Source organism: Drosophila miranda, assembly GCF_003369915.1.
Source record: "Drosophila miranda strain MSH22 chromosome Y unlocalized genomic scaffold, D.miranda_PacBio2.1 Contig_Y1_pilon, whole genome shotgun sequence".
NCBI lineage: Eukaryota > Metazoa > Arthropoda > Insecta > Diptera > Drosophilidae > Drosophila > Drosophila miranda.
This window is the reverse complement of record NW_022881603.1, coordinates 28660755-28680587: the sequence shown is the minus strand read 5'-3', so window position 1 is coordinate 28680587 and position 19833 is coordinate 28660755. Positions and strand designations below refer to the sequence as shown.

Genomic DNA, 19833 nt, shown 5'->3' with positions numbered 1-19833 from the left:
AACGTTCAAGTTATACTCACAGTTGATTTATGCAGTGGAGAAGTTAGGTTAGCATTGGAAAGAGATTCTTGGATCAAAGTGGGATGGTGGGTGGGTGGCGAGGTATGGGGGTGTGTGTGTGTGACATCACGACGATTTCGGTTTAGTTCAGAGAAGGAAACAAGGTTTTCGATATTAAATTAAATTAAAACCAAGTACAGTTGTGTACAAGTGACAGTTTGCCTTGGTCGTGCAGACTTTCTTCTTTTTCGTTCATTAGGCAGCAGTACACAAAGAGAAAGATAGATAGACAGATAGATTGATAGTTGTTGTTGTAAGGTTGTGCAAGGTTAGTGTGGAGACAGAGAGGGTAGGTTAAAGCTTGCGCTTTTCTGTGGGTGCCAAGGATGCCAGGTTCTTGCCGACTGGTTCGAATTCCCTTAAACTTAAACCTTTACGTTTTTATATTAGAATATATGCTAAGCTTAGTTGTTGGCTCTGTGTCCTTTGTCTAAGTTTGATTTGGTGATCGTGCTTCTATCGTTTGCATTTAAGACAATTGTCTTTTCATTTTTCTAGTTTTGTTCATATGTATAATTTATTTATAAATATATATTAGTATATATATGTATATAGCTGCTGCTTCTTCTCTTCTTTGATGCTGCTTCTTCGCCATCGGCTTTGGTTGTTCTTAAAAGTTGTCCTATTCGGGAGCCGCCGCTGTTGTTGCCGCTCCCCTTCTCCATACTTCTTCCTTCCTTATATATGTGTGTGTTTGATGAAATCGTCTTCTTCCTGCTCTTCGTCTAGCTCTTCTTCCGCTTCGTCTCGCATATAAATATTTAATTTATATTTCTTTATAGTAAAATCATATTACCTTTATTAGTATTCTATTTGTATGTATATATAGATTTTCCTTTGTATTTATATATATATATATAATAGTAGTAAATATTTTTGGTTGCTTGTTGTTGCTGCCTTATTACATATACTACAGAAATAAGTATTTTAGTTGCTTTTTGCTTTGGGAAGCGTTTGCTTTTCTAAATGTTAAATCTGCTCATATATGATGTATTTCTTTGCTTAAGTCTGCTACAAATATCGCCGACAAATCAGCTGTCTATCAAGGACCTTCGGACTGGGATCCTGCTGGTCCTCGAAGAGCCCCTAAAAATATGCCTCTTCTGCTCCGCGCCAGGCATATGTATGTATGCGTTTGCATATAAGTCGCATATATATACATATATATATATATATATATGGAACGTGTATATATTTGGTTTTAAATTTAATTTTATATCGAAAATGTATTTGTAGTTGGTTTTCTTTTTGTTTTTTTTTGTAATTTTTATTTAGTTTTATTTTCTTTATATTTATTAATTTTAAATTTAAATATAATTTAATAAGAAGAATTTGTTGTTGTTTGATTTTACAATATTTATAATATATATATGTTGTATTTATAATATATTTTACTTCTTGTTGTTCTGACATGTCTGTGTGTATGTGTGTTGGTGTTTGTATTGGTGTGCTGTGTAAATGTGAGGGTGTAGTTGTGGTTGTGGTTCTGGATGTGGGTAGTGTGTCTATATAAACTTTGCCAGCTTGCAAAAATTTTCGAATATTCTTTCTTTAACAGTTTTTTAGTTTTTAGTTTTTATTTGCTGTTTGTTTAGCTTTTATTTTATTTTATTTTATTTTAATTTTCTCTCGCAACGAAATCGACAAAAATTTTGTTAATACCTACACACAGTTTGGTTTTGTTATCCATTAGCTACAGATTCGAGTCTTCTTCTTGTTCTTCGTAAAAGGAAAACTGAGAAAACCAAAAGGCAGCCGCTTCAGTTGTCGTCGCCAGATGGCGCCGACGCCCGAGCGGAAGGGGGGGCCCTCATGCGGCTGCTGCTTTTGACTTCTTCTCCCGATACTGCGGGCTTGTGCTTGTACTTGTTCTTCTCGTTTAGTATTTCTTGATAACATTCGATTTACTTCTGGTAAATGTAAATTGTATGTTGTTCTTGTTGTTGTTTGGTTGCATTACAAATTTGTTTGTTGGTGTGTAATTTTATCAGGACTTTTTGGTTGATGTTCGTTCATGTGTGTTGCTTGTTTAAATTTGCATTTGCATTTACTTTTACTTTTGCTTTTGCGTTTGCGTTTCTTTAAGTGTAGGTTTCATTTGTATTAAAGTTTCTTAAATGTTTTTTTGCTTCTTCTTCCTCCTCTTCATGTTGCTTTTTGTTGTTGTTGTTTTTTGCTTAACTCTTTGTTGTTTTGTTTTATGTTGTTTTTAAAATCTTTTACTGGGGTCCATAGCAACAGCGTGGCGCGATGTTATTGCGCACAGCTACAGTCTTCGTCAACATCTTAAACAAATAGAAAGGCTTAAAAAGAAATAATTTAACGCTTCACTTCGATGTCATCATGGTCACGAATTCTGTAACGAAAGGAACGAAAAAAGTGTATCGATTAGTATGGAAATTCTCTACGATAATTCTCTACGATCTCCGACGGAGAACACAAGTTAAGTAGAGCAGGCACTGAGGCAGCACAAAAAACATGGACGAGTACTAGTTAAGTTTTTCATTGGGATAGTAATAAATTAAAGAGAAATATTCCACTTTGCCTTGTCAACATGAGGTGGCAGCAAGTGCAGAACTTGACACAGCAAATCACATATCGACCAGAGCTTAGTGCTGTCATTAACCTTCTACTAAATTAAGACGGCAATTAATCAGCACAACAAGCAGTGCAACAACAACACCCTGTGGTGTGGACGGGCTACAGAGGCAGGCAGCCAATCAATAAGACAAACGAGTCAGTCACGAGACGCCCGATGAGAACGCAGCAACACATCCACACCCACACGCACACACTGGCACACACAAGTGTCGCCAGGGCAGATTTACTAAGTGCAAAGACTCGGAGATTATAGAATCTTTTTCGATCTTCCGAAAATAGAAATCAGACTGGCAGAGACAGTTCCCAGAGAGTGCTCTCACGCAAGTTTCGTGAATTGTTTCCATTTTGTTTGTCGCGTCAAACGAAGAGTGGCAATAGCTCACCTTTCGTCAACTACACCTCAAGAAGAGAGCGGAGAGCAGAGCCAGCAGAGACAGCAGCTCGAACTGTGGGAGAGGGAGAGGCAGAGACTGCCGGAGTAGCGGAAGAGGCAAAGCATAGCAAACTCGCATAGCAGCGGCAGCGGCAGCATTCGCTGCTGCGAACGCAATATAAAGACTTCCCTGCAGACTGCAGCCTCTGCAGCAGCAGATGCGACACAGTCGATAAAAAAAGTTTTGCTTCATTGACTCAATCAATGCCTGATAATGGGGAGCAAGACGAAGTGGTAGTGACGGTGCGAGGCTCTTCCTTATGTACATGGTAAATGGTGTGTGTGTGTGTACATGTGTGTGTCCCCAATTTATCAGGTGTTTGCATTTTTCAATTTTTAGCAAGAGAAATAGCTGTTCTCTAAAACGTTATTGGAATGGAGAACGCAGAGAACCAAAGAATGTTTATGGGCCAAAGTTCAGGCCCGCCCGGAAATGGGCTTACCCAGAATGCAAAATACCCGCGACACCCCTCCCCCCCCCCCCCCCCCCCGCTCCTCGGATAGACCTTGACATTTGCCACGGGAAGCTCGCGCCCCTTTTGATTACATCTCCGTTCGAAAAACATCAGCCCACAGCCCATTTGGGGCGATTATTGGGGATTCTCGCGAGTCGAGTCCGCTGCCGGTTGGGGAGCAATTAAAATGAAATTAGACCCGATCGCGTTTCAACCTATTCTATCTGCCGCGCCCAGTGCTGCCAATGCTGCCTCTGCTGGAGGACTATCGCTCGTGCTTAGCAAATTTTCATGAATTTTCTTTCCGTCCTTGCCAAGCTCCCTCCACCACGATGTTTGGCGATTTTGTAGTTCTGGTGTTTATCTTTCTTCGCTTTGTTTATATATACTCTCACCGATCACCGCCGCCCCTGTCACCCTCCCTTGTGCATGGCCTTGCCTTGTATACCCTTGCAGGTGAGAGAGGGTATATTACAGGCAGCACAGATCAAGAAGCAGTGCCATAATGCCCATAGCTCTTGCCTAAGCCCCTGCAACCGACCCGATTTGTGAACACCACAATATTGCTATAGGTTTTCAGCAAACAAATCGCTAGTTTGTACACGATTTGTATTTAATTGGTCTATTTTGAGGGTATCCAAAGCTTCGGTATATTTTTAATTTCTTTGTGACAAACGCCCACTTTTTGTCCCTTGCCACGTTGCTGCTGGGCTAATGTTTAATTTGTTTCTTCATTGTATTTTGTTAAACATTTTATTTGATTTCTGACTTGAGGCTGCCATTGCTGTTGTTCATTTTTTGCCGCTGCCGCTGCTGTTTTTCAGACAGCTCCCTTTTTGCTTTTCTGACAACATTTTTATATTTGGCAAGGGGCCAAGTAAGTCTCATTCCCATGCTCCAATAATTGGATGTTCTCCCACACACACACACGGTCATTGTTTCCACCATATATTTTTGTATATAGATATATATTACCCCTTGCAAAATGTCCAAAGGGGTGTCGCAGGAAATGGAGATGGGGGCCGGCCCCTGTACTGAAGCCGCAAGAAAACAATAAAGACTTTGGATAATTGGCAATAAGCGAAATGGCCACCAGGCGCTGCTGACTGAGAGAACGATCCTCAGAATTTAAAAATTTGTATTTAAATATATTTTATTTTATTCTTGTTTCTTCCTCTCGGTTGCCCCCTGCCTCCCTCTGCTCTACTGGTTAATCATTTAAATATGGAATTTACGCGCGACATTTAATTTTGCTTTTAAAAACATTTCAATTTTCAGCAAAAGACATAAAAAAAGAACAAATTACAGATTCTGATAATGGAAGGAGGGGAAATGTTTCAAAAGTGGAAAGTGTCGTAGCAGGCAGTCCTTTGGGCGTTCATCCTCTATAGCAGTCGGCTTTTTGATTGACAAAGTGGATATCCCGCCGTATAGCTTTAAGGATGGTTATTGTTATTTTCAATTCTCAATTATAAATCTGATCTGATTCCCCTTAATCTCTGCTAAATGGTTTCCCCTGAACCTCATCACGATCATTGACCAGATCATCATTTCTGTTGGCATTTCAATCTCTTCTCTCGTTTCGTAGAATGCTGTTTCAAACTGTTTGATTTTTTATGTATTTTGTTCATAAATTACTTGTGATTAATCTACTTGATCCGAAAAATGCTTGCAGAGGCACCAAACACGATTTTTATTTCAACTTGAAGCATACTCTTATATCCCAGAGTATACATGGATATAGGTACATATATATGTATATAAAGATCAGTGCGATTGCCCGATTTTAATAGCTACTTTGGCGGATTGGCTGTGTGCTCACAACAAAAGGAAATTTCAGGGAAGAGACCGGAATGGGAGTGGGCATAAGATTCTAGTCCAAAACTTGTTCGATTTTCTGCAATTTTTTGTTGTTTTTGTTTTATTGCTTTTTCCTTTTTGATGATCATGATGATTGCTTTGTGTTTTTTTCCCTCACGCTCCCTTCTCCGCCGACGCGCTTTTCACAAACACGTATCTTCGTTTGCTCAATTGAAAATTCAATTTTCGAGCAATTAAAAAATTACGAAGAACACATAACACAAAACCCGAAAAATTCGTATAAAATACTGAGAGATGCTCATTTTTTTTCTATATACTTTTCGTGATCGGCAAGCGTATGGCCGGCCATGTGAGTCAGAGCGGGACAAGGCGAGAGATCATGTGCATCGGATGACACAACCAAGTGCAACCAATGGGATATGTCACAGATGAATCTTTGGTGAAACAATGGCACGCCGATACAATACAATTAGTGGGCCAAAGCCAGCACGCAACCCAAACAAATTGCAGCCCATACAGTGCCCCCGTCAGTAGGCTCTCCGTACTCACCTTCGTAATTGACCTGACCATCACCATCGATATCAGCCTCGCGGATCATCTCATCGACCTCCTCGTCTGTTAACTTCTCGCCCAAATTTGTCATCACGTGACGCAACTCAGCCGCTGAGATGAAGCCGTTGCCGTCCTTGTCGAACACTCTGAAGGCTTCTCGGATCTCCTCTTCGCTATCGGTGTCCTTCATTTTGCGTGCCATCATGGTAAGGAATTCTGGGAAATCAATGGTACCGTTGCCTGTGCGGGGGAAATAATGAGATTATCAATTAATCAATTAATTTGATTGCCTGCTCTTGGGGAACATCATTATAATAATTTTACCCACAAACAGGATTAGGATTAAGGCAAAGTCTCTCACTCTTTTTTTTCCAGCGGCTGTGTACACTGTTTAAAGCCTTGTTTTGCTTCGCTCACCTTCTCGACAAATCCCTGGCATATTTCAAATTTGCCTAAGCCCCAGACAAACTTATTCCAACCCCCCACCACCCAACTTCTATCTGGCCTGGGCACACGTGTGCCGCTTCAAAGATAAGCCTGGCTAAGACTCTTTCTGTCAAATCACTCTCTCTCTCTCTGTCAAATCACTCTCTCTCTCTGTCTCTCCCTCGCTTATCTCCTTTGGCCCTGGTCTGGCGGAATGAAAATTTGCTAAAGAATTTACCAAACATTTTCCAGAGGGGGTTTCTAAAGCACGAAAAAAAAAAGTCAAACACAAATGAAGTGGTTGAACCGAAATTCTTGTTATACTAATTTAAAAATTTTCTGTTTAAAGTTGGTAAATAGTTTTGAACAGCGATAATGCATACAGAAGGAGCATTTTTGGCCTTAATTGTTATTGACTGACTCTCGACCAGGCCAGGCCAGGCCAGGCCGGGCCCTGACTCTTTCGTCTATAAAATGGTAAGCATAATAAAAAACATGAGAAAATGTTAGCCATCCAAATGGAGTATCATTTTGATGTGTATTTTTACGACTCGTACTTTCCCGAGAATGGCTTCTATTCGGGTCAAAAACTTTTTAGATATAATTGCTGAAAACAAAATGGGGATTCAGCGCTCCTTTGAACTCAAGCTGAACTTGTTTTCTCAAGTGGAATTTAGATTTAATGACAAAGATATGCAGAAGGAGAAGGAAGGAAAACAAAGGAGGGTTAAGGGTTACCACAAGACCTTTAGACCTTCAGACACTGAAATTGATGGTATTTGCACCCTAGCGAAACCTCGAGGGAAATCTATTCCACAAATGAATCTGTTCGTCGATCCAAACACCTGAGGCAAGCTGCCACAATTAGAGGATATACAAAAAAGCACAAGGAAAGGAAATCGAATCGCATTTAATTGATCTACAACAAATAAATAATGATTGAAATAAGTACAACAAAAATTGCTATTGCACTTGGGGCTGGCTAATTTAAGTATTATTATTATTCAATTCAATTCGGCAACATAGAAATCCAAAAATATATTCCTTCAATAAAATATCGACGGGTGGGCATCGGCTTCGGCATCGGCATCGACTTCGGTTCATTTCTCTTTCGATTTTGGGATTTTGTTGGGTGGCCGCCGGCGGGCGCTTGTTTATGATTATATTTAAAACATTTGACGCGATTTCTGTTGCTTTTGGCTTTGTCGATAGGAATTCCCCAAGAAAAAAGAAAGAAACCAAACCAAATACCAGAAGAAACACCCGCCCCCCACACAGACACAGACCACAAATCGAGACAGACACAAATCATTGAGAAATTTGTTGCCATTTTTGTTAGACGCTTCTTAGACCGGGCCCACAGAAGAGCCCCAGAACCAATTATGATGATCCCCACCACGATGATGATCACAATGATGATGGGCCATGTCTGGCGAGGTTTTCGGTTTCCATTACGCCTTCAGTTCTTTCTCCTCACTCGGGTGATTCCGCAACGTAGTGCAAAAAATTTTGCAGACAATTTAAAATTTTAATAAGTTTTGCTTCCCTCTGGTGCTGAAGCTGCTGCTGCCGCCGCTGCTCTCTGCAGTGGCATCGCTAAATTTAGTTTGGGGCATCCATTCCAATAGCCAGCCCCAATACCCCCGCTTCGTGCCGCACTCTATAAATAACACATGGTGATTCCGTTGGTCTGTCATCTGTCCCCCTACCCCCTACCCGTCCCCGTCTCGACGTGTCTTGCCATTTTTTCCACTCTATCAATTTTATTTGTATATTCGCTGGACAATACCATTTGCATGCAAAACTCCCTCCCGCCGCCATATACCCTCTGGAATCTAATGCGGTCGTTTGTATGCAACACGGAACGGGCACGGAAGACGGGGACTGCGTCTGAGACTGGGTACTGGGGCTGGCCATCGTCAACTGGCCGGGAGACGACGCCAACAAAATGTTAAGTAATGAATGTTTAATGTTTCCGTCAGTGTCTGTATTTTTATACCCGATACTCAAAATGAGTATTGAGGTATATTAGATTTGTGGTAAAAGTGGATGTGTGTAACGTCCAGAAGGAATCGTTTCCGACCCCATAAAGTATATATATTCTTGATCAGCATCAATAGCCGAGTCGATTGAGCCATGTCTGTCTGTCCGTCCGTCCGTCCGTCTGTCCGTCTGTCCGTCCGTCCGTCTGTCCGTCTGTCCGTCCCATTCAGCGCATAGTGCTCAAAGACTATAAGAGCTAGAGCTACGATGTTTTGGATCCAGACTTCTGTGATGTCACTGCTACAAAAATATTTCAAATCTTCGCCCCGCCCACTTCCGCCCCCACAAAAGACGAAAATCTGTGGCATCCACATTTTTAAAGATACGATAAAACCAAAAACGCATAATGGTAGAGGATGACTATATGTTATAGAGTGTAAAATCTCAACCAGATCGTATAATTATTATAGCCAGAATCAAGAAAACAATTTCATTCTTTCTCGCTCTGTCTCTCTCTAACACACAGGTTTCATGGTCGGTTTTGCCAATTGCAAAATATGAGTTCAAGGATCTCAGAACCTATAAGAGCCAGAGCAACCAAATTTGGTATTCACACTCCTGTGATATCGGACCTTGACCGTTTCGTGTCCAAATTTCGCCACACCCCCTTCCGCCCCCGCAAAGGACGAAAATCTGGGGATATTCAAAAATCTCAGAGACTATTAAGGCTAGAGTAACCAAATTTTGTATCCACACTTCTGTTAGATCTCACTATAAAACGTATATCTCAGAATTTCGCCCCGCCCACTTCCGCCCCCACAAAAGACGAAAATCTGTGGCATCCACATTTTTAAAGATACGATAAAACCAAAAACGCAGAATCGTAGAGGATGACTATATGTTATAGAGTGTAAAATCTCAACCAGATCGTATAATTATTATAGCCAGAATCAAGAAAACAATTTCATTCTTTCTCGCTCTGTCTCTCTCTAACACACAGGTTTCATCGTCGGTTTTGCCAATTGCAAAATATGAGTTCAAGGATCTCAGAACCTATAAGAGCCAGAGCAACCAAATTTGGTATCCACACTCCTGTGATATCGGACCTTGACCGTTTCGTGTCCAAATTTCGCCACCCCCTTCCGCCCCCGCAAAGGACGAAAATCTGGGGCATCCACAAATCTCAGAGACTATTATGGCTAGAGTAACCAAATTTTGTATCTACACTTCTGTTAGATCTCACTATAAAACGTATATCTCAGAATTTCGCCCCACACCCTTCCGCCCCCACAAAGGACGAAAATCTGTTGCATCCACAATATTGCACATTCGAGAAAACTAAAAACGCAGAATCATAGATAATGACCATATCTATCAAATTGCTGAATCAGGATCAGATTGGATCATTTTTGTAGCCAAAAGCAAGAAATAAATTTGCAGTGGCTACGCAGCGCCCGACGTCACGCTCAGACTGATTTTCTGTCTCTCACGCACGCATTCTTGGTCGTGTCGTTTAATATTAGCGGCGTCTGCCGGAGGAGAGCCATATTGACTTAGTATCGGGTATAACTGTAGAGTTGCGGTGTCCGCAGAAACTCACAACGTTCCCCCTCGTTTTTTTTTTACTTTCCGTTGCTCTTTTTGGAGTGGGCCTACGTTAGTGGGACATACACACTTGATCATAATAATAGGTACACGTTTTCATTAATAATTAGTTTTATCGTACTTTAAGTGTTGAAAACGAAATTTTTTTTGGTATGTTTTATTTGTCAATGTATTACAGTTTCGTGACAAAAAAAAAAGAAACAGGGAAACCGCCGAATAACAGAGCTTTAAGCGATATTGCGAGTTGACATCACATTTTGGCTGATCAAAATAATAGGTACAGTGTCAGTAAATTTTGAATATCAAGTGAATAATTTGGAAATTCTTGGCTTTTTGGCAATTAAACATCCATTTCATTTAACTACAGTCTAAATATAAACAAATAATTATTTTTTTTTTTACAAGAATAGGCCGAAAGTCTTATTGTACAGCCCAATTGGCTCTTAGTCTGAAAAAAGAAGGCCAATCTCTTCGGGCCATTGCTAAATTAATGAAAAGGTTTCATTATTTTGTTGAAATGCTTTAAAAATAAAAACCTAGTCAGGAAACTCGCGGAAAGCCACAGAAAACAACCATAACACGTGACCACTACATACTTTTCTTTGAGGAATAAGGACCCATTTAAGTCGTCAAAGGCTATTGTATCAGAAATTGCACTAGAAGTTAGTGCTCCAACGATCCGTAGACGGCTACAACAAGCCAGCCTTCCAAGGAGAATAGAAAGAAAGGTCCCACTTACCTTTTGCTAAAGATCATAAAGACTGCGCAGGATGCGCAGGAGAGAAAAAGTGGAGAAGCCTTTTATGGAGCGACGAAACTAAAATAAATTTATTAGGGAATGAATGTGAAAGCAATGTAGGAAGCCTTAAAAGAAAGAATTTTGATCCATGTTTCACAAAAAAAATTTGTCAAACATGGAGGTGCCAGTTAAAGATATGGGGCTGCTCATCCTGGTACGGCGTAGGTCCATTTTTCCTGACAACGAACAGAATGGACGCTGAGCAATACAAACCCAGATTGCAGACAGGTATGCTATCTTATGCTGAAGAAAACATGAGTTTCCATTGGGTATTTAAGTAATATAACGACCCAAGGCACACATCCAAGCTTTTGAGGACCAAACAATAGACGTTTTAAAGTGGCTTCTTAAATTTTCCGAATTAAATCCAATCGAAAACTTGTGGGCAGATTTACGAAACAAAATTAGCTAAGTTTTCATTTTCAAATAATCAAAAATTATGCGAGGGCATCCAAAAATTGTGTTATGAGACACCTGCCAGACGCTTATTAAAAATACGCCAAAAATAATTATAAAGGTGACAAAAAATAAAGGTGGATACATCGGATATTAACTATCAAATCCCATTTAGGCAACTAAAAAATAATAATAACCAGTTAACAAACTTTTTTCATAACAATACTTGAAGTGTACCTATTATTTTGAGCAGCATGATATTGACTGGGAAGTACAAATGCATCTATTTTCTTGTATAACATTATCTTATAATATAATCAAGTTTATTTGATTGAAAACAGATACTTAAGGAATAATTGAGAATTTTAAGCTTAATATATTGCATAAAACCGTTTTCTGTTATGTTAAAGTTTACGTAGATGTGTGTACCTATTATTATGATCAAGTGTGTATGTACGAGTGGGTGGAGTCGCTGGTGATTCATCCACTTCTATAAGATCTGATCTACAACTTATGGGGAGGCCTTGAGGGAGGTAGGTTCACCTACAGAACAGGATTTTCTTGAATGGGAGGGCAATTTGCCACCCAACAAAGTTGCCAAAAAGTTGACTCCCAAATGATAGCCCCCACAAACCAAGCCAATTTAACTCTGATAAACAGTTAAGCAGTCAAGTGGTGCTACCCCTTCAGGCCCCTCTTTTCATGCTCTCTTTCCCCAACGACAGCTCCTTCAGGAGTCTGCGCTGCTGCTGTGCAGAAATTTTGCAGATTTTGTCCTGGATATTTTCATGCACATGCGTGCAAGAGAAGCCACAGGATAACACACACACACACACAGAGAGAAAGAGAGAGGAAGACAACAAAAACCATAGCTCGCAAACGACGGTCAACACTTTTTCCCTTTGCTGTCTCGTCACTGACAAAACCGAAAAAGACGACGAAGACACGGTCTCTCACTGAGCAGAACACTTTTTGTCTCTTCGCTTGTGTTATGTGTTTCGGGTTTTCGGGTGAGCCCGACACACGATCGTGTCTCACAATAACAACTTAGAGAGACACTTTGGTCAAGCGCTCACAGCAAAAGTGTCTTTAGATGAGCAGAACCAAAAAAGTGTAAAGAGTAAAGTGTTTTTAGTTTTTTTTTTCGTGTATATGTTTATTTATTCATGTTTTCCGCATCTTTTGGGCTATTGTATTGTAATATGTACATATATGTATGTATTTATTTGCAAAATTGGCAAACGAACATTTTCGTTTTGCTTTTCACGATTAATTTTAAGCTCCAATAGTCAAACCGTATAGAATTCACAAAATTTGATAGTTGCCATAAGCATCACACGTACAAGCACGCATACATACGCAAAAGACACTTTGTTCGTTCACTCGCGACAAGATGCTCAGTGAAAAAAAGGAACAAAAGAGAAGTGAAAAAATCGGTCTTTGCTTGAGCGAAGAGCGAGTTGAGCAAAAACAGATTTGATCGGGTCTTTTCAGTCCATTTTCTCAATGTGTCCGTCAATGAGAGGTTTTTATCAGACACGCCGAAAGTGTCAACAGTTATTTGCGAGCTATGACAAAAACACTTGCAAAAGAAGGACAGAGAGAGCGAGGGGCTTACAGGCAGCCTCCTGCTGCAGGCAAATACAATTTTTGTTGCTTTTTGTTGTTTCTGATTTATTTCTTACGCTTTCCTCTCTCATTCTTCTTGTGCAACAGAAGCGCTATGTATGATTAGGCAGACATACACAAAGACAGGAACAGAGACAGGGACAGAGTGAGAGGGAGAGAGAGAGAGACGGAGTGTGTAAGCGAAAACAGTGGGAGGGAGCAGGATATGGCCTAGTTTAATATATTGCCACTAACAATTTAATGGCACTTTAAACGCACCGCCAGACAAAGTTTAGACGAGCGGAATTTGTAATCTGCAAAATTTTTTAATCAACAACAACAAATACGAGTATGTTTAAAATTAATTAAAATGTGGTACTAATTATCCTCCACGACTGCTATTGGAACTGCATTAAGCTGCAAAAAAAAACGTCCACATAAAATAATCATGGAATTGCATTTTTCGCAACCCCTCTCCCTCTCTCCATCCACCGTTGGTGCCACGCTGCCTTCTAGTTCTCGGCGAAAAGGTGAAACACCTCGCAATAAAATCAGGCAACACATTTTTAATATTTGGCGCGAGGCGCCTTTCGCGCGATTTCCCCCACGAATCGGTTAAATATACAGAAAGTGTACCAAAATAAAAACCGATCTTCCTCTTCGGCAAAAGAATGTGCGTTTCGGTTACACCAAAAGCCAGTCTAACGGAACAACCACCTTTTGTCAAAAACAAAAACCAGGAAAAACAAAAAATACACAAAACAAAATTCTGACAGCTGCCAAAGACAAGACAACAGACAAAATATTTCAGTCATCTATTTTTAATGCCTATGACGTGTTTTTGTTGCATATTTTTAGCCGACAAAATGATTTTTCCTTTTTGCTGTTGTTGCCGTTCCTCCTCTCCCCATTGTTTGCCGTGTATCGGGTCTGATATGTATGTGTCTGGGATTAGGCCAGAGAACAGCAATAGATTTGGCCAGAAACGGGTTAAAGGGGGATTCGACTGGTTCGTCGCTTGCCCAGGCCGAAAGACTTGGGAACAATTATTTATAAATAGACGGGGACCTGGCTATGGCCCATGTCTATCCCAAATGCAGCTTATAATCCCCATCTACCATCTCCCCACTTACCATCGGCATCGACCTCGTTTATCATGTCCTGCAGCTCGGCCTCTGTGGGATTCTGTCCCAGGGAGCGCATGACTGTTCCCAATTCCTTTGTTGTGATGGTGCCATCGCCGTCTTTGTCGAATAGCGAGAATGCCTCTTTGAACTCGGCGATTTGTTCCTCTGTCAGCTGATCGGCCTGGAAAGATGCAACGAAACACGGAACCGGTTAGAAGAACGTTTCATAATTTCACTTAATAAAAGCTGCTAATCTAATCGCACCATTTTTATATAGTATTTTGATATATCGTTCGAATGCGAGCACAACTTTTTGTTTGTATAATAAATTTGTTGTTTCCGAACTCGGCACAACTTTCAGAATGAGTTTTCAAAGAGAACTACGATGGGAAAGGGGTTGGTAATGGGAATGGGGTTGGGGTTGGGGATTTCAATGTCATATGCGAAAACGTCTCAACGAGTACAATTAGGAATAACAAAAGACGAAAAAGGAGAACAATTGTACTTTGTTTGAATAATTTTGCGTATTGTCGACTGCTTGTTTGCAAGTCGAATCGAGATACAATTGTATCTGTGTATCTATGCAATAGTATCTCAAAAAAAGGTGTTAAGTATCCGCTGAATCCACAAAAATCTTGACGTCAGCGCCACTGAATAAACGAAACTGCAGAGGTAGAGCGAAGAGCCAAAAGGCAGCACGACACCCAAAACCGTTTTGTTTTTTATTCCTTCCATCATTTTTTTTTTTATTTTTATTGTCATACGAATGATGAGTGACAAGAGACGTGCCAGTTGTCAGGGTCTCAGACAGGAAACGATCTTGCAACGTCTCATCATGCTCGAGAGGATGAAATTATTGTCTATCCGTATATAATTTCCATACTTCACTTTATATAAAAGTGAGCAAGCATTCGCGCTCAGGCGATAGGCTCAAGAAAATATCTACACACATACTCGCATGTATTTTTTATTAATATATTATCATTATTCATGAGGCAAAAATGCAAAAACAAAATTTGACTTTGCGTCAGAGGATGACGTATACAGATTTGTTCAAGCTGACAATTGCAAAGGCACGGATCAGGGTAATTGATGGCTGTACGATCGTAATATACTCGGAAAAAGGGTTTACCGATCCATCCTAGGATAGTGGATGTTTGGAAGTAATAGATCTCTGGAATTCACAAGTACATAAAAATGTACTTGAAAATATCCCCCTCCCAGGCATATCTAATCAGATTTGGTAACAATTTTTTGCCCTCAACTCTAGCACATTTCAAGGTAAAATCAGCCCCGACCACGCCCCGTCGGTAGGCGCCCACTATCTTGTATAACAAGCGACAACTACAACTATGAACTATCATAGAAATCTGATATGCCGGCTGGCCCAACATTTTTATGGACAACTTCCGTCTGATTCTGGCCATAAGAAAGCGCTTGAGGGAAGGCTGGGAGTAAAGGCAGCCCATAACCCACTAAAGTCAAGCCAAATCAGCAATTGGCAATGGAATTATAGCGCCCCTTGATCGTTGGCTTTATCTAATCGGGAATGCAAAGTCAAGAAACTAAGTGCTGCTTTTGGGTTTGCACCTGTTTTGGACCAGAGTTTGTCGCGTTGGCGTCGTGCGTTCAATTGAATTTTGTTTGGCTTATCGCTCTCGGCCCTCTTGCAGATAAAAAATGTTTCAGCAGCGTTATGTCATTGCGGGGGCATGACTAAGCCACCCAGCCCCAGCCCAATCCCAATCCCCGCAGCTCGGCGCAGATTAAAGCTCAGCATTGCGGCTCTCTCCCACTCTCTCGAAATGGTAGCAAACAACAACAGACCCCACCCACCCAGCAGATCCATTAATGGCAATCCGTGGAGCGAGAGGGTAACACATTTGTATGCACAATCACACGCCCACAGCTCAGCGCTAGAGGGGGATGACACATCCCTCTTTGCTGCTGAATATATTGCCACGTTTGGAGCAGGACTCAAGCTGTGCAAGTCCAACTAATGAGTCATGCTTCTGGGAACAAGTGTTGACCAAGCCAAGAGTTCAACTCCCAACAAGTTTCAACTTGTTTGGGCCAAAAGTTTGCCAGCCAGACTACAGCAGTTTGTGCCGCTTTGCCGGCTGCTCAAACCGGTTAGGTTCCGGTGGATTAAAGTTTCATTTTATGAATGGTTCGCTTCATTTTTTTAGTACACTTTTTAGCTGTAACTTGGTTTCTTCATGGATCTTTCAAATGCCACCTCACATCATGTTCATTCGAATGATCGATGAAGTCAGCCAAAGAAACTGACTCATAAGAAAATGCTATGTACTGCGGATATCATCAAGAGATTGCGATTTTGTGGGCTTTCGAGATACTCGTATAATGATAAACAACAGACTCGAAGAAATTTTAAAGAAGTAAACAAATCGAGCCAACTGTAACTGTAACTGTTGAATAAAATATATGTTTCCCGTCGGCCTTTCTAGCTGAAGATCCGCAGACTTTGAGGCACAGACTGTAACTGTAACTGTAACACATTAATCACGGCGGTCGAGATATCGAGAGGGGAGAGGAGGGGCCAATGGAGCACGCAGAACAATTTCTTTTAATTAAAAGCCGTTTGCATGTTGCGTGAGCTGTAAAAATTGCTAATTAAATTAGGCATCCGACCATTGCCTATGGGGGGACACGCGGACGCTGCTTATCAAAAGACAGGCGCAAAGGCCAAATACAAGTAACATACATATGTATGTACATCTACAAGAGGAGGAGGAAGAGGAAGAGGAAGAAGGCGACGGGAAAATTGGATTATGTGGTTAGGCGGCGTCTAGCAGGAAACCCCCCTCCACCCAGGGGCCGGTAGCTGAACCGTTACAATAAAATTCTTTTGCAAAAATAAAAGGCAAAGTGGAACAGGCAGCCGCCAACACACACACACGCACACAAACACAAAGAGCGAGAGGGGCAAGGCAGACAGGCAACACAGCGAACCGAACGAATAAACGAAAAGAGACGACGACCGAGGACGCCGAGCACAAAGCGAAACAGCAAAATAGCCGCAATGCGGCAAATGAAACGGTTATGGAAGAAAACAACAAAAGGTAGGCAAGAAACGAAACGAATCCGAATGTGAAGAACGCGCACGCAGATAAAAGTGCAAAACGCAGAAAGCAGCAACAGAAAAATACCAAACACACATCCAAAAGAAACGGGAAAGAACTCGCAGAGAGAGAGAGAGAGAGTGAGTGAGAGCGGGCAAGCGACGCAGCAGAAAACGGAACTGATAACAAACTGTGCAGAACGCGAGAGTGAGAGAGAGGAAGCTCACACCATTTAAACAGAACTCTCACACCATCAGTGCAGAGAAACTGTGTGAAACGGTTATGACAGAGAACCAGCAAAGCGAAGTACGCTCTCCTCTCCGAAACGGTTCAACTGAGAGCGTGCGCAAAGCAAATGAGAAAGAAATTCCACAAGCCAAAAGAATTGTTTCACCCATTTCGTTTCCAACCTCAATTTAGCGGCTAAATATGCGGTAAATAAAAACGCAAGCAAATTACAAGCCCAAAGCGGAGCGAACAAAAAAGCAAAGAGGATGGAAAGACCAACAATATGCCGGGTCCGGCGGCATTATTGTTGATCCCGTCCCCACTTCAAATATGATAACAGCAGGAATTGGAGCTTTTCTATAGTTTTCTGATAAAGGTGTTGCTGGGACCATGCGTGTGGTGTGCCTCGACGATAGTCTTTCCTTCAACCGCTCCAGTCTCCTCAACAATTGTGATCTAGAACAGAGGGAGTGGTGAACCGTTGCAAAGGTGTTGTCGAGATGCTGATAAGAGCTGCCTGCTTGAAGGGTGGGCCTGGGCCGAAAGCGTCATGGAATTAAATTGAGACCTGATAGTGATGGGGAGTGTGTGTGCTGCGGCCTCGAAAAGTCTGATCAATAACTCATGGAATATCCACATAAAACCGGAATATCCAGAGCGATATTTTCCATTTTTACATATTACACCTTTGCTATTTTCAAGTTTTCTCCCATTTAAATTAATAATTTGATACGTCCAGTAATAGATGAATATACCTGCCTATTGAGGGTACACGTTTTATTGTTGAGCAAACGCTTTTGACAGAAAATTGTCATTAGAACCTGGTTTTCAAACGTTTCTAATTGCCGCTGTGGCGGCTTTTATAATTGGAGTAATTTCTTAAGAATTACATTACGTTTGAGGGGTAACATTGTTAATATATAACAACAATATGTATGCACATATATTTTTTATAGCAAAGGAAAAAAAAACAGTTTTTCTATCCCCCGAGCAACATTTTTTGGGGTGCGAAATGTAAACGAAATTTTCGGGGACAGCTGCTTTTTACGTGCACGTGTGTGTTTGTGTGTGGGTATCGTGTGTGTAGAAAGCCGTTAAAACCATATAAACAACATCTAATTGGATGTGAGGATGCCTCTCCCTCCAGCCATCTCCCCACCCCACATCACACCACATGGGAGGCCGCTGTCCGACTTTGATTTCTCGCCAAAATTTTGTGAAATTTCAATGGAAAATGTGAATTCTGTTTCTATAAACAAAAACGGAGATGCACATGTTTTTGGGTATTCATACACTTACCATTTTTATTGTTTTTTTTTGGTGTTGTTGTTGGAAAGAGTAACTAAATGTTAATCCGCTGCGGCTGCCTCTGCTGCTGCTGTTGGTATGTGTGTGAGTGGAATTACGTGTGCGCTTAACACACTGCAAAGATCAAGAAGAAGGATGTGTGAGGAAACACGCAGGTTGCTCGAATACCCTTGACGGCACAGCGGCAGCGGCAGCAACAACTTCTTCCAGCTGAAGAGGAACGGAACAACAATTGGCAAACGAAAGAACCAAAGGGGAGACACAGACACGACGCTCCGCGGAGACTTTTGTGATATGTTTTCCACGGTGCCGCGCTGCTGTTGTGTTGTTGCTGGCGTTGCAGCTGCTTTGCCGAATTTAATACAAAATTTTCCCTGGCATTATTTTTTGTTGCTTTTCATTCAGTTTTTGCTTTTCTTTTCTTATTTTAATTTTTTTCTTTTTGCTTTTGTGCGAAATATGCCAAACACACGCGCGCACACGGCATGATTTTCGTTTATATAGTATCTGGTGAGTGCTGGCACATATAGGCATTGCTCGGACTCGGGTTTTATACAGATATTTGTTTCAATTTCTCGTTTTCATATATTCTTTGGCGTTTATTTGCTTGGTTTTAGTGGCTGTTTTTCGCGGAATTTGTCGAGGCACAAAAGAGCAGATGGAACTTTTATATCTTTTTTTCCTCGGCTCCTCGCAGCCCCTTGGAAAAGTGTGTGCTTGGGTGAAATATTTGGACTCTGGGCAACTCACGATCCTAATCAGAATTTCCGCAGGCGACTTGTTCACGAGAAAATCAAAATTTCGACTGTGCCCGCTGCCGTTACCGTTATGTTATATATACGTGTTGTACTAATATATATACCTTATAAATATAAATGTACCGATTCGCAGCGCAGCCGTGAGAGCAAAGAGAGAGCGCCTCGTAATGCAGACAACAACAACGGCGAGAGTAAGTCGGAGAGTAGAGCTGTCCGTTTAGCAATTTAGTAGCTAGATCTGGCCAATTTTAAAAAATGGATATTAGCCACAAATCTAGCAATTTTTAAATATATTTTAACTAAAATAGCAACTTTATTATAAAACTAGCAATTTTAGTATTTTCCTTCATGGTTTTTACATTTTGTATACCTTTTTCTCATCAACGGCACAAATTACGATTAATAGTGGTTCACAAAGTATCGGTACATTATTAAAAATGTACTCGAAATTATGTTTCTTAAGATAAAGTATATGTATATTTGTTGTAAATGAAAATATTAATGGTTTAATAATTTTTATCAATTTTTCTTCCCAAATCTAGCAATTTTTGCTTAGGAGATTCTGGCAGCACTGGCGGACAGCAACAACG

General features: G+C 41.0%; 1 protein-coding gene across 2 annotated transcripts; it reads right to left on the bottom strand.

Annotated features, from left to right (window-relative positions):
• Positions 1–1689: 1689 nt before the first annotated feature.
• LOC117189718 (calmodulin) lies at positions 1690–19322 on the bottom strand. 2 transcript variants are annotated; one of them, XM_033394805.1, is made up of 5 exons: positions 19236–19322; positions 18477–18599; positions 13873–14047; positions 5920–6162; positions 1690–2416 (listed from the first exon to the last, which is right to left on the bottom strand). In XM_033394805.1, exons 2-5 carry the CDS (start codon positions 18477–18479, stop codon positions 2388–2390), a joined length of 450 nt encoding a protein of 149 aa, XP_033250696.1. In that variant the 5' UTR covers positions 18480–18599; positions 19236–19322; the 3' UTR covers positions 1690–2387. The 2 variants fall into 2 exon arrangements, with proteins under 2 accessions (XP_033250696.1, XP_033250697.1); XM_033394806.1 differs by lacking the exons at positions 18477–18599; positions 19236–19322 and adding an exon at positions 14131–14209.
• Positions 19323–19833: the final 511 nt, after the last annotated feature.